This window comes from Artemia sp. Qi Xiang Cuo, chromosome 9 (assembly GCF_049724085.1).
Source record: "Artemia sp. Qi Xiang Cuo chromosome 9, ASM4972408v1, whole genome shotgun sequence".
NCBI classification, from domain to species: Eukaryota; Metazoa; Arthropoda; class Branchiopoda; order Anostraca; family Artemiidae; genus Artemia; species Artemia sp. Qi Xiang Cuo.
Genome location: NC_142802.1, coordinates 37,479,621 through 37,495,306, shown reverse-complemented (window position 1 = coordinate 37,495,306; position 15,686 = coordinate 37,479,621). Strand labels below are relative to the sequence as shown.

At 37.9% G+C, this 15,686-nt stretch overlaps 1 protein-coding gene across 1 annotated transcript in view; it reads right to left on the bottom strand.

Annotated features, from left to right (window-relative positions):
* The window catches only part of LOC148948623 (compound eye opsin BCRH2-like), an 88,521-nt gene that overhangs the window by 51,187 nt on the left and 21,648 nt on the right, over positions 1 to 15,686 (bottom strand). The window contains exon 2 of the mRNA XM_089094517.1: positions 8,072 to 8,243. Within this exon, the coding sequence (XP_088950643.1) occupies positions 8,072 to 8,243 (172 nt within the window). The remainder of the gene's footprint in view (positions 1 to 8,071; positions 8,244 to 15,686) is intronic.

Here is a 15,686-nt window from a genome sequence, read left to right as displayed (position 1 = left end):
AATTTTTATGTTATTTTGGGAAAATAGATTTGATCAATAACCTATTTCCTTTTCATTGAGAAAATTCAGAATCGAAGCTGAACTTTTCTTCTTCCGAGAAAATATTTGGAACAGAACTTTAAATTTTTTCATCTCTTTGAGAAAGGTCGGAATTGAATTTAAGAAAATTTATAATTAAAGTGAAACTTTTTATCTTCATGGAAAATAATCACAATCATAATATAACTTTTCCTATCTTCTACGGAAAAATTTAGAACTGAACTTCAAATTTTTTATTGGGGAAATTAGAATTGAATTGCGTTCTTTGGTAAAATTCAGAATAGAACTTGAATATTCACGATCAAAGTATAACTTTCCCTATCTTCTATGAAAAATTTGGAACAGAACTTTAAATTTCTTCATCTCCTTGAGAAAAAAACTGAACTGAAGTGGAAATTTTTATGTTATTTTTGGGAAAATAGAATTGATCATTAATTTATTTATTTTTCATTGAGAAAATTCAGAATCGAAGTTGAACTTTTCTTCTTCCGAGAAAATATTTGGAACAGAACTTTAAATTTTTTCATCTCTTTGAGAAAGGTCGGAATTGAATTTAAGAAAATTTAGAATTTTTTAAATTCTTTAAAAAACTTTAAATTTAGATGAAAATAGATGAAAACTTTAAATTTTTTATGTCTTGGTGAACTTGAAACTGAAATGGAAGATTCTTATTTTCTCTAGAGAAATTAGAATTGAATTTTGTTCTTTGGTAAAATTCAAAAGAGAACTTGAACTTTTCTATCTTCTTTGAAAAATTTGGAACAGTATTTTAAATTTTTTCATCTCTTAGAGAAAAGTCGGAACTGAATTTAAGAAAATTTAGAATTAAAGTGAAACTTTTTATCTTCATGGAAAATAATCACAAATCATACTATAACTTTTCCTATCTTCTACGGAAAAATTTGAAATAAACTTTAAACTTTTTATGTCTTGGTGAACTTAGAACTGAAGTGGAACCTTTATATTTTCTCTGGAGAAATTAGAATTGAATTGTGTTCTTTGGTAAAATTCAGAAGAGAACTTGAACTTTTCTATCTTCATTGAAAAATTTGGAACAGTATTTTAAATTTTTTCATCTCTTTGAGAAAAATCTGAACTGAAGTGGAAACTTTTTATATTATTTTGGAGAAATAGAATTGATCATGTCGGAAATAGCAAATTACAAACCTCAAACCATAAGTTTCAGACAGCACACACCTACAAAATACTAAGAAACCTTAGCTCAGAAAAGCCTGAAATAGCCAACTACTCATCCCAAACTGTAGATTTCAGACAACAAACACCTATGAGGGACTAAGAATCCTAGCTCTGAAAAGTCAAAAAGGAAAACTACAAATCCCAAATCATAATTTTCTGACAGCACACACCTATGAAAGGCTAAGAAATCTAGCTCAGAAAAGTCAAAAAATAGAAAACCACTCATCCCAAATCATAGGTTTCAGTCAACACACACCTATGAAAGGCTAAGAAATCCAGCTCAGAAAAAGTCAAAAAATAGCAACCCACACATCCCAAATCATAGGTTTCAGACAACACACACCAACGAAAGACTAAGAAATCTAGCTTAAAAAAGCCCGAAATAGTAATTCACATATCCCAATTCATAAGTTTCAGACAATATTAACCAACGAAATACTAAGAAACCTTAGCTCAGAAAAGCCTGAAATAGCCAACTACTCATCCCAAACAAGAAGTTTCAGACAACAAACACCTATGAGGGACTAAGAATCCTAGCTCTAAAAAGTTCAAAAAGCAAACTACACCTCCCAAATCATAATTTTCTGACAACACACACCTATGAAAGGCTATGAAATCTAGCTCAGAAAAGTCAAAAATAGCAAACCACTCATCTCAAATCATAGGTTTCAGTCAACACACACCTATGAAAGGCTAAGAAATCTAGCTCAGAAAGGTCAAAAAATAGCAAGCCACACATCCCAAATCATAGGTTTCAGACAACACACACCTACGAAAGACTATGAAATCTGGCTATGAAAAGTCGGAAATAGCAAATTACACACCCCAAATCATAAGTTTCAGACAATACACACCTACGAAATACTAAGAAACCTTAGCTCAGAAAAGCCTGAAATAGCAAACTATTCATCCCAAACTAGAAGTTTCAGACAACAAATACCTATGATGGACTAAGAATTCTAGCTCTGAAAAGTCCAAATAGCAAACTACACATCCCCAATCATAATTTTCTGACAACACACACCTATGAATGGCTAAGAAACCTAGCTCAGAAAAGTCAAAAATAGCAAATTAACCATCCCAAACCAAAGGTTTCAGACAACACACACCTAAGAAGGGCTAAGAAATAAAGCACAGAAAAGTCAAAAATAGAAAACCACCTATCACAAATCAAAGGTTTCAGACAAAACACACCTACGAAAGACTAAGAAATCAAGCTTAGAAAAGCCCAAATAGTAATTTACATATCCCAAATCATAAGTTTCGGACAATATTCACCTACGAAATACTAGGAAACCTTAGATCAGAAAAGTCTGAAATAACAAATTAGTCATCTCAAACTAGAAGTTTCAGCAAACAGACGCGTATGAGAGACTAAGATTCTTAGCTCCGAGAAATCCAACAAGCAAATTACACACCTCAAATAATAAGTTTCAGACAACACACACCTATGAAAAACGAAGAAATCTAGCTCAGAAAAGTCAAAAATAGCAAACCACTCATCCCAAATCATAGGTTTCAGACAACACACACCAACAAAAGACTAAGAAATCTGGTTATGAAAAGTCGGAAATAGCAAATTACACATCTCAAAAAATAAGTTTCAGTCCACAAACACCAACGAAAGGCTAAGAAACTTAGCTCTTAAAAGCCTGAAATAGCAAACTACTCATCCCAAACTATAGGTTTCAGACAACAAATACCTATGATGGACTAAGAATCCTAGCTCTGAAAAGTCCTAATAGCAAACTGCATATCCCAAATCATAATTTTCTGACACCACACACCTATAAAAGGCTAAGAAATCTAGCTCAGAAAAGCCGGAAATAGCAAATTAACCATCCCAAATCATAAGTTTCAGACAACACTCGCCTATGAAAGGCTAAGAAATCCAGCTCAGAAAAGTCAAAAATAGCAAACCACCCCTCCCAAATCATAGGTTTCAGACAACACACATCAACGAAAGACTAAGATATCTAGATCAGAAAAGCCCAAAATAGTAATTTACATATCCCAAATCGTAATTTTTAGTCAACATTCGCCTACGATATTTTGAAAAGCCGAGTTCAAGAAAGCCTGAAATAGCCAACTACTAATCCCAAACTATAGGCTTCAGACAATAAACACCTAGGAGGGACTATGATTACTAGCTCTGATCAGTCCAAAAAGCAAACTACAAATCCCAAATCATAATTTTCTGACAGCACACACCTATGAAAGGCAAAGAAACCTAGCTCAGAAAAGTCAAAAATAGCATCCCACACATCCCAAATCATAGGTTTCAGACACCACACACCTAGCAATGACTAAGAAATCTGGCTAGTAAAAGTCGGAAATAGCAAATTACACACCTCAAATCATAAGTTTCAGACAGCACACACCTACGAAATACTAAGAAACCTTAGCTCAGAAAAGCCTGAAAAGGTAACCTACTCATCCCAAACTATAGGTTTCAGACAACACACACCTATGAGTGACTAAGAAATCTAGCTCAGAAAAGTCAAAAACAGCAAATTAAACATCCCAAATCGTAGGTTTCGGACAACAAAAACATATGATACGCTAAGAGATCGAGCTCAGGATTGTCAAAAATAGCAATCCACCCATCCCAAATCATAGGTTTCAGACAACACACACCAACGAAAGACTAAGAAATCTAGCTTAGAAAAACCGGAAATAGCAAATTACGCACCTCAAAACATAAGTTTCAGTCATCACACACCTACGAAATACTAGGAAACCTTAGCTCAGAAAAGCCTGAAATAGCAAACTATTCATCCCAAACTATAGGCTTCAGACAACAAATACCTATGAGAGTCTAAGAATCCTAGCTCTGAAAAGTCAAAAATAGCAAATTACACACTTCAAATCATAATTTTCTGACAACACACACCTATGAAAGGCTAAGAAATCTAGCTCAGAAAAGTCAAAAATAGCAAACCACTCATCCTAAACTATAGGTTTCAGTCAACACACACCTATGAGAGACTAAGAATCCTAGCTCTGAAAGGACCAACTAGCAAATTACACACCTCAAATCATAAGTTTCAGACAACACAAACCTATGAAAGGCTAAGAAATCTAGCTCAGAAAAGTCAAAAATAGCAAACCACTACTCCTAAACTATAGGTTTCAGTCAACACACACCTATGAGAGACTAAGAATCCTAGCTCTGAATAGTCCAACTAGCAAATTACACACCTCAAATCATAAGTTTCAGACAACACATACCTAGGAAAGACTAAGAAATCTAGCTCAGAAAAGTCAAAAATAGCAAACCACTCATCCTAAACTATAGGGTTCAGTCAACACACACCTATGAAAGGCTAAGAAATCCAGCTCAGAAAGGTCAAAAATAGCAAGCCACACATCCCAAATCATAGGTTTCAGACAACACACACCAATGAAAGACTAAGAAATCTGGTTATGAAAAGTCGGAAATAACAAATTACGCACCTCAAATCATAAGTTTCAGTCAACACACACCTACGAAAGGCTAAGAAACCTAGCTCATAAAAGCCTGAAATAGCAAACTACTCATCCCAAACTATAGGTTTCAGACAACAAATACCTATGATGGACTAAGAATCCGAGCTCTGAAAAGTCCTAATAGCAAACTACACATCCCAAATCATAATTTTCTGACAGCACACACCTATGAAAGGCTAAGAAATCTAGCTCAGAAAAGCCGGAAATAGCAAATTAACCATCCCAAATCATAAGTTTCAGACAACACTCGCCTATGAATAGCTAAGAAATCCGGCTCAGAAAAGTCAAAAATAGCAATCCACCCATCCCAAATCATAGGATTCAGACAACACACATCAACGAAAGACTAAGATATCTAGCTCAGAAAAGCCCAAAATAGTAATTTACATATCCCAAATCGTAAGTTTCAGGCAACATTCACCTACGAAATACTAAGAACCCTAGCTCATAAAAGCCTGAAATAGCCAACTATTCATCCCAATATATAGGTTTCAGACAACAAACACCTATGAGGGACTAAGAATCCTAGCTCTGAAAAGTCCAAAAAGCAAACTACAAATCCCAAATCATAATTTTCTGATAGCACACACCTATGAAAGGCTAAGAAATCTAGCTCAGAAAAGCCGGAAATAGCAAATTAACCATCCCAAATCATAAGTTTCAGACACCACACACCTACCAATGACTAAGAAATCTGGTTAAGAAAAGTCGGAAATAGCAACCCATACACCCCAAATCATAGGCTTCAGACAACACGCATCAACAAAAGACGGGGCCCGGGGAGGGCCTTTGAGGGTCTGGGGGGCCCTTGAGGGCCGAGTGGTCCTTTGGGAGCCTGGGGGCCCTTTGGGGACCGGGGGAGGGCCTTTGGGGGCCCGGGGAGGGCCTTTGGGGGTCCGGGGGCCCATTGGGAGCCTAGGGGACCTTTGAGGACCGGGGAGAACCTTTGGGGGCCCGGGGAGGGTGTTTGGGGATCCGGGGGCCCTTTGGGAGGTTGGGGGACCTTTGAGTACCGGGGGGCTTCCTTCGGGGTTGGGGTAGGGGGATTGGAACCCTTTGGGGTTGGGGTAGGGGGATCGGAACCCTTTGGGGCTGGGGTAGGGGACCTCACGACACTGTTAAAATACAACTTGTGTATTACAACGACCACAGAGTTTCACCCTTAAATTCTCTTCTAAAATCATCTTTTAAATCATCTTTTAAAATGTCTCTAACTGTTTCGCGGAAATAATTCCATAAAATGGCTAAAACAGCTTCGCCCAAATAATCCCTAAACGTAATTTCAGCGTGTTCCTTTTGTTTGGCATCTCTGCGCTGACACATTTCAAATTACTATGAAACCTGATTCCCGCGCTAAAACAATTCATCGCTAAGATGTTTCTTGGAGAATTGTTTCCATGGCGTTTGGTTATTAATATCTTTTGGAGTTCGACCAGTAGAGTTGTTTCCAAGGCAAAGACATTAATGACTTGGATCTATTCCTGGAGAATCGTTTCTAGGCGAAAATTTTTAAAGTCTGACAGATGATGTCATTGGTTGATTGATCTGTCAAGAAAGGGGAATTAATTTGTCGTTTCTAAGGGGAATTATTGATTCACGATAGGTGAATTGAGGTCGACAGCACAGGTGTTCCAAATTCCTGGAAACTCGTAACATTCGCTGAGAGCAACAACAACAACATCAACACCTTTGGAAATTTAGGTCATTGACACACTTTGATTACGCAATCAATTTCTCAGAAATCCATTTCCCCTAGGGACTCTATGCCCATATTTGGTGTTAGAAAAAGTTGTAGGTGGCAGCACATGTGTTCGTTCTGTATTCAATAAGGCATCTCTACTGTTATTATGAAAGTAAAGGGTAACATTAATCCCGAAAGTAAAGAGGGTATTGTCTGTGGGGTTTATTTTTCAGGGGGTATTTTTGGGGGGTATTTTCCGGAGGGTGTTTTCCAGGGGTATTTTTCGTGGAGGGATACTTTCAGCAGGAGATGTTTTTTGCAGGGGGTTATTTTCCGCCGGCAACCGTCCAGGCCATTATAACACAATACCTGCAATATCTCAGGAACGACTTGTGGGATTCAGTTAAAGGTTCCAGGTAGTGTTTTTTTTTAGGAACGAGAGGGTAGTGGACCTCCAATTATGTGTCGGGAAGAAGGCTGCTAAGCCACTTTGTCCCCGATCTACTATTTCAAACCACGTCATCGAAAGGGCATACAAACACTATCTCGTGAGCGGCTCGGGGAATGGGGTTGAAAGTTTCAGGTACTACCAGGGAAATGAAGGAGATGGACAGAACAAGGAGACTTTGAATTTTGGTGGGGGTGGTGGGAGAAGGGAATAATAGCAGCTTATGAAGTAGTTCAAAATTTTATTTCACTGAAAAATTATTTAATTTTTTTCAATGTTGTAAGCACAAAAGAAAATATTTGTGTTATAATTCGTTTTCAGTGAAGCGCATAGACGTAATAGGCTTTAGACTTTTACAGTTAAGAAAGAGGGCAGTAGTCAAACTCTTGTTTATTGTAATTTTTGTTCGTTTTAAGCTTAATTTCCATATTCAATTTAAGTTCTATTCTTTTTAAGATTTATTTATTTATTTATATTCATTTATAATTATAATTCACTTATAAATGAATAAATAAATCTGAAAAACAATAAAATTTAAATTGAATATGCAAATCAAGCTTAAGACGAATAAAAATTACTAAAAACAAGGTCCGTCGCCCCCAAAGCCATTTTTTAGTTTTGCATTTTCAGTTCCAACTGTCTCAAGAACTAACGGCTTTTACTTTTTTGGCCCGTTTCCACCCCCCATGGCAACTCCCCCTTTTACATAGAAATGTGTAATCCATCTTACCTTTAGAACGGTTCCTGAAACTATTGATTCAATCACCCTTCCGACATTAAACAAGCCTCCCTGTGTCCATTATGAAACCCAAGTACTAAGAATTGGCAATTTGCTATTAGTTACAAACTTTGCCACAAGAGCTGTGGCAGTCAGGTGATCCCTGGAGCTATATATGTTGGATCTTTGACTATTTTGAACAAAATGGCTATCTTAAAATTACGGTCTGATATCACGGTGCATTGTGGGGGGGGGGGGGGGGGCGGTGCATAACAAAATACAGAGATTGAGGGAAAGATAGAAAGAGAGAGAGAGAGAGAGAGAGAGAGAGAGAGAGAGAGGGAGAGAGAGAGAGAGAGATAAAGAAAGAGAGAGAGAGAGAGAGACAGATAGACAGAGACAGAGAGAGAGATAGAGACAGACAGAGAGAGAAAGAGGGAGAGAGAGAGAGAGGGAAAGAGAGAGAGCAATAGTTTTTTTCTACAGAACCTTAACTTACTTCACAAAGAGGTAAATAACAAGACCATTGCCAAACATGGATATGATATACATTGTTATGTATAGAAGACCGAACATGTAATCCCAGGCAGGATTGTTAGGAGGAAACTTATGCCAGTGAGGGTGGGACATACTTTTAACAGCTTCAGAAGCACCAGTAATTTGGGTCATCCCTATAAAATAAACAAAAATTTAATTTTAACCAGATAAATTGCTTTTCCTTAGTTTTTTCTAGATAGAGTAGCTCTTGTGGTGGAAAAATGACAAGTTATGGCTTCATAAAATCTATACTCAGAATGCATTAAAGTGGGGACGTGCATCATAAGCATCATCAGGGCCTGACAAAGGTCTTTTGGAGTCCTCGGCTGAGAAAATTTTGCAGTTCCACAAAGTAACCTAATTTGCAGCCCTTATACGATGACGATAAAGCAAGGATGCGAGCTTAAGAAAAATTCTAGATAGTTTTTCTTTTCATTTTTTTCCTTTACTAGGACCCCCCCCCCTCCCTGAATAAGGCTGCACAACACAAATCGTAAAGGTTACTAACAACATACCTCTATCACCCCTTAGAAATCTGTATATCATATCACCCCTTAGAAATCTGTATGAGAGCGCTGGTAGGTGAAGCAGACGAAGACGTTGTTCGTATGGGATGTCTTTCAGAATTGGGGAGAACTTCGTCATCCGCCTTTTAACTGCTTCCAGTGCATCTATATCCTTGTTCAGGGATGGACGAACTGTGCAGTGACCATATTTGAGAATTGGGTGGACTAGCGACTTGATGAGGGTCGCGAGAATTTCTACATCGAGACACTTGAACGTTCTTCTTAACAGCACTGATACCCGCGTAGCCTGTTTTATCGCCAATTCGCAGTGGTCCGAAAAGGTCAACTTGTGGTCAACCATGGCACCCAATATCTTTCGACGGTATTTTGAGCACATGGTTTGGGACCAATACTGTATGATGCCGATGAACATTCAGCTCCGAGGGTCAAGTGGTGGCTTTTCTGGATATTAATTTCCATCAGTCAAGTCTTCATCCAGGTGCTAATACGGTCGAAATCTTCTTGGAGTTTTTCAGAGTCTTCAGGTGACATGATGATACGATATAGCTTCGTGTCATCCACGTAGAGCAGAATTATTGAGTCAATATCATAAACTAGGTCATTTATATAAAGGTTGAACAGAATGAGACCAAGGATAGATCCCTGTAGGACACCACTGATAACGTCAAATTCTATTTGGCTTATCTGACCTTCTACAGCAATAACTTGCTTGCGCCCCGTTAGAAAGTTTGTTATCCAGGCAAGTATTCGCCCCTCATCCGGGCCATATATCGTAAGCTTGAGAAGTAGACACTTATGGGGCACTTTGTCTAAAGCTTTCTGAAGATCCAGGTAGATAACATATACTTCAAGTCCCTTATCAACAGCGGTCTTCCAGTCTTCCATTGCTTAGAGCATCTGAATTTCCGCAGATCAGTTTTTTAGAAAACCAAACTGTTTATCAGTAAGAATTGGTTTGCTTTTTAAAGACGCGAATATGGTCTCAATATTAAAGACTCAAGAATCTTGCAGGGAATACTAGTGAGACTGATCGGACGGTAATTTGACGGGATCTCCCTTTTTCCAGATTTGAAGATAGGTGACACGACTGAGCTCTTCCAGACCCTTGGCAGTTTACCTTTATCCAACGATTTCTGGAATATGATTGTTAACGGATGAGCGGTTAAGTCAGCTGTCCCTCTTAGAACCCTTGGATGCAGTTTATCCGGCCCTAGGGATTTTGTCGTGTTTATAGCCTTCACTTTCTTGAGTAATAAAGATTCAGTTGTGCTGATACTGTAGATCAGCCAGTGCTCGTTTGTGCTGCTGGTCGAGGGAATAGGTTCTTTAAGGTCAGGTTCTTGAGTAAAGACTCTTGCAAATTGCTTGCCAAGAAGGTCTGCTTTGCCCTTTGGGTCTTCTATGAGGGTTTCCAGCTGCTTGTCAATCAAAGGTGGAATTCCACCTTCGTTCTTACGCTCTGAGTTGACGTATCTCCAGAAACATTTTGGATTTTTCTTCCGGCTATTGGCAAGTTTCCGTGGCCAGTTTCCGTTCCCTTTCATTTGCTTCAAAGCGGGTTGCTTTTCGAACTCTGTTCAAAGCCCTTCGATAGCCAGCTCTTTCCGTTTCAATAGGAAGCTTATTTTTTAGTTTCGATTTTATTTTCTCCCAAGCTATTTTTTTCTTTTTTGAGGTTAGTCGTTTCGCTCGACAAGGCTACCCGTGAGTGACATCTGATCAGCAGAATGTATCGCCCTTCAGCTTCTTTTATGGCCGACGGGAAAATTTCATAGAGTTTGTCAGGTGAGTCTTGGTCCTTGAACATTTCTTACCACTCAGTATTTTGTAGGTTTTGTCTCATCGCTTCATAGTTTCCCTTTTAATAGTTGCGCTTCGGCTGAGCTGGTGATTTCGCTTGTGGTTTGGCTTTGATGTCAAACGCTATCACGGCATGATAGGATTTTCCAACTGGTGCTAGCACTTCGATCTTGCTCGCTTGCTACAGAGGAGATTGCGGAGCATATCGCCTGGCCATTTTCCAAAGAGCTGTTGGGACTTCGGTAGGTTATCCCTACAACAATGTTGTTGCCGCTAGGGATAGTCAGTTTGATCCAAAGGCATTCGTTAGGGTTAGAATTTCCGAAGGAAACGCGCTGAGCTGAGAGTTCTTCGGAAAAGTAGCATATTATTCCTCTACCGCTTTCATCTTCCAGGCTTAAAGCAGTGGTAGTGTAGCTATCCAGTTTAAATTCGGTCAGTGTCGGTAAGTATCTGCAATTTTTTGGTTTGGCTTCGACTATAGCAACAAGATCCGGGTTTTGCTCCCTGATTAATTCCTTTGTTTCTGAGAGTTTATTAAAAAGCGAGTCAGCGTTGAAGTAGATACATTTGATAGTTGTTTTCTCATTTTTTTCGATTCCTCTGACATCAGTTTAGTTGTATCTCTTCAGTAGGGTCTCCTGGGACTCTGAACTGTCTGGACTCTGGGACTCTTGTGGGTTTCTCAAGTGATTTGTAGGTTTTGCAACCTTCTAGCTTAACGCTTTGCAGCTTGATTAGCTCTTTGCATTGATGTAAGATCAGGGTTTAGAAAATGTTCGATTTCGTGAAGTTTCCAGCAGAACTTCCAAGGTCTCGGGCGCACTTTACTATCTTGTTTCGCTTTTCGAGGCAATCAGACGAATTTTTCTTGAGCTTGACCACCAGTAGACGAGGCTTTATGCCTTTTCTTTAGGCTCCTATTCTCAGGGTTTCGGATATGTTGTTAATTTGCAGTTCTGCGCCCAGGTCATTCTCTGCCATTAGTTAGATCACCGTCTCTTTGTCAGGCACGGACTTTGTCCAAATTCTGGAAGTCCAAACATAACGAAGTTTGTTTCTCTTCCCCCAGTCTTTTCTCGTTTTCTGCTTTGAGTAGGGCATCGGCAGTAGAGCTAGAGTCGATAAGCGTTTGTTATCTTGCTGATGTTGTAATGGGAACTTGGTTCGTGGTTTGATGAGGGGCCAGCGCTACTCGTTGCAAAAATAGAGTTCCATCTGTTTGAAGGCTTTCCCTTAACTTCAGCTGCAAGTAAGAGACACTTCTTTTACAGCAGCTTTGGCACTCGTACTTGAAAAGGGTCAAATTCTGATCGTGCACCTTGATTGCAAGGAAGAGATCAGCTTGGATTCCTCTACAAGCAGGATGCTCTAGCTCTCCACAATAAAAGCATCTAATAGCCGTAGCTTCCTCTCTAATCGGTGAGTGGCAGTAGCTGCATGGTTCATCCGAAGTTTGGAAAGAGATTTCCGTCGATTGGGGTGGTATATTAAGGTTAAAAAAGTGCAAACAGCTAAAATGTATTTTGTTTTCAGTAAAGCACAAATTATTTTATGGTCTTCATATTCTGGAATCTTGTTCTGGTCTTATGCTATAGTGGCAATACTTAGTTTAGAACTCACTTCTGATTGTTTTGAATTTGACTTGGTTGTTTATTGTAATTTATGTTCATTTTGGGTTTCATTTATATATTGATGTTGATTTAAGGTAGTTTTACGCATGCAAAATTACTTCACTTTATTTCTGATCATTTTTAGTTTAATATAGCTCTTTACTTTTCTTTCAAAAACTTAATTTTTAGAATAAGTTTTTAAATCTTTTCGTTTTTTTTTTGTCTAAGAATCCATAGTTTGACTTACTATTCATATGTTGGAGAAAAATTTTCAGCAATTTTTAATAACATACACCTTTTTAAAATCTGCGCACGAATAGTGTGGAGCAACTTTGTTTTATACCTACTCAGTTTTTCCTGAAATATAAACTTAATACCATTCCCAAAACATTGTATCTGTGCTGTGTTGATAGCCTAGATGCACTTACACTCTTTTAATTGAGTTCGTATGCAAGGCCAAAAGCAGTAATGGTAGTAGCCATGAGAGTTTTAACTTAATACCCTCAGTCGTTCTCAAAATATTGCTAAGACGTGTTATTGGTAGCCAACACACATATAGTACCTTTTGATTTAGTTTGAAAGCAACATAAACTTTCCTTGAAAGTTTCTACTTTATACCCTTTCCTAGGTATACCCTTACTCTTTATACCATATGCCCTAGCAGAAGTAATAGTAGGGGCAACAGAAGTAGTATTAGTGGTAGCCTAAGTAAAATTAGGAGTAAGCAGTAATAGTATTAACATTTTGCCATTTTGGTCTAATACCCCTTCTCATAAACGGATAATTTCAACTTAATACTTAGCCGTTTCCGAGATATTTCTGATGTTAGCCAGCGTCCCCCCAGAATATTCCCCCCCAGAAAATAACCCTCTCCCATGGAAAATTCCTTCAGCGGAAATCCCCCTGAAGAAAATGCCCTCTGATCATTCCCCACCATGGAAAATTCCCCTACATGCAAAATTGAGTACTAGAGAGATAGTACAAAGTAGGTACCTCATATGTCTATCAGATGTCCTACCTAAGGGATAGCAAAAAGACCAGATATCAAGAACAGTTTTAGGACAGGAGCTGGTTGGTTCCCAACCATTTTCGACCTATAAAACAGTACTAGAACTCTCAATTTCCAATATAAGCATCCTCCGGAGTTTTTACGACCAAGACGGGGAGGATAGGACATTCTTCTCCTATACAGAATAAATTCTACATTTTTTGGGTTTAATATTACTCGTTACTTTCATAATAACAGCGTAGGCCAGAAACATTCCCAGAAGTCATGAGCGATAAAATATCAACTTTTACTTCCACCCCCGCCACTTCATTAGAACTAATTCTTTGTTTACCTGAAGGCTCAATGAAAGTCAGGATATTTTAAACTAGAATGCACCCCTTGAGGCATCTGTCCCCCTCCCTAACAATGTAATCAGAGAACCTTTACTCTAGAGGTTTAAAGCTAATATTTACAAATGTTGGGTGTATTTTTTTTTTTTACCAAATAAAGATAGATGTGTGATCACTTTCCTGATGTCAAGATTTTCGGATGGTTCTAGGAGAGGAAGGGGGAGGGGGGAATAGTTGGTCTTCCAATCACTGTCGATTTGAAAAAAAGACTAGAACTCTCAATTTTATAGCTCGTTCCCCGGGGAAGTTGTTAAAACAGTGACATAATTTGAAGGGGTCAAGGAGGGGCAGTTACCCCCTCCCATAATTTAGAAAAAAACTATAAATTTATTAAATAGCTTTAAAACTATTGCTCGTTTTGAGTGTCAAATTTGCTCTTTAGTTTGAGACGATTATTTTTTTTTAATTAATCCACGCTCGTTTTTAACATAAGGAAAACGAGAAAAATAAGGGTCCATTACACTTCCTAATATGTTCCACGTTAATATTTTTCCAAATATACAGCCTTTGAAACTCTATCATCAAGTAAAAATGTGAGCCTACTTAATTGCAAAATTCAAAAATGCTCTATGCTTTCTGTTTCGTCATGTTTGCTCAGGTCAATTATTTTACCTGATGTTTAAGATGCTTATCAAACAGTTCGTGGTAACGAACTGTAAGTAAGGAGCGACCCGGCGTAATGGTAACTGAAACTCTAAAAAACTCTGAAACAGAATTTTGATACCAATAGATACATCAAAAGAATCAGATTTTAATTCTGATTTCAAATATATAAGTTTCATCAAGTTTAATTTTACCTATCAAAAGTTACGCGCCTGAGAAAATTTGTCTGATTTTCGAAAAAAGGGGCAAACTCCCCCTAAAAATTACAGAATCTTAATAAAAATCACACCATCAAATTCAGCGCATCAGAAAACCCTCTTGTAGAGGTTTCGAGCTCCTCTCTGCAGAAGTGTGGAATTTTGTATTTTTTGCCAGAACAAAGATCACGGATGCGTGTTTATTTTTATTTATTACTTAAAAAATATTTTTGCACAAAATAAGTATTTTTTAAAAAAAGTGAAGAACTCCATTAAACCAAAAATGAAAAAAAAATAGAATCAAATAATCTACCAAGCATTAAACAGTTCTACTACCCCGCGATTACCCCCCCCCCCCTCGGAAAATACCCACCGGAAAATCCCTCCCTTGGAAAATAACACCGCGAAAAATACCCCCCCCCCCAGGAAAAATACCCCTTGGAAAATATCCCCCTGCGGAAAATACCACCCCGCGGAAAATACCCCCCCCCCCCTGTCGAAATTAAGGCTATCCAAATTTGAGAATTTTATTTGAGTTTATTTTTTTTATTTCCGTTGGGGGAAGTAATTTTGATACTTGTGTATTATGTGCCACTCACTCAAGTCAACGCCGGCCACCACAAGAAGTTACTGAGTGAGCTGCTTGACTTTGAGCACGTTGGAGAGGGGCAATATGGTCTCTTGTATGCCAACTACCCTAAATCAGTATGAATAAATAGTTTGTACTTTACTGAAAAAAATTCAAATGAATTTACTGAAAAAATGTGCCTTGTCCCTTTAACAAATTATTTGTTTTCTCAATTCTTAAAGAAAATTTTTAACAAATTTTTTATTTCTTAAAGTTATAAAAGTGAAAATTCTAGTTTTTAGAAAGCATAGGTTTAGAACCCTACTCAGATTAATTTTTGCTCGTTTGCGTTTGACTTATTTTAATTTCTGTTTGTTTTGGGTTTCATTTATTTATTGATACTGATTTGTGGTAGTTGTACGCTCAGTAGATTATTTGATTTTTTTTTTTTCATTTTTGGTTTAATGGAGTTATTTACTTTTTTTGGAAAACTTACTTAGTGCACAAAGTTTTTTGGATTAATTTCTGTTCGATTTATATTGACATAGTCTTTTTCAGGGAGAAAGACTGAGCCTCTTCTGAAGTGAAACAACCATCCTTTCCATAAGAACCTTAGGCTAAATACCCTGAGGTATAACTTACAACCCTTGCCCCTAGTCTCTGGGTTTTTTTCAAACCCAAAAGCCTTGTTATATTATATTTATACTATTTTGAATAGAATGGCTATATCAAAATTTCTATTAGACGCATTTCGGGACAATACGACGTGTGTGTAGCAAGGCCGTATCCAGGGGGGGGGTTACCCGGTTTGACGCCCCCCCCCCGAAAATTTTGACCGAGTCAAAAATTATTCTAAAAAATACCTGTAAAG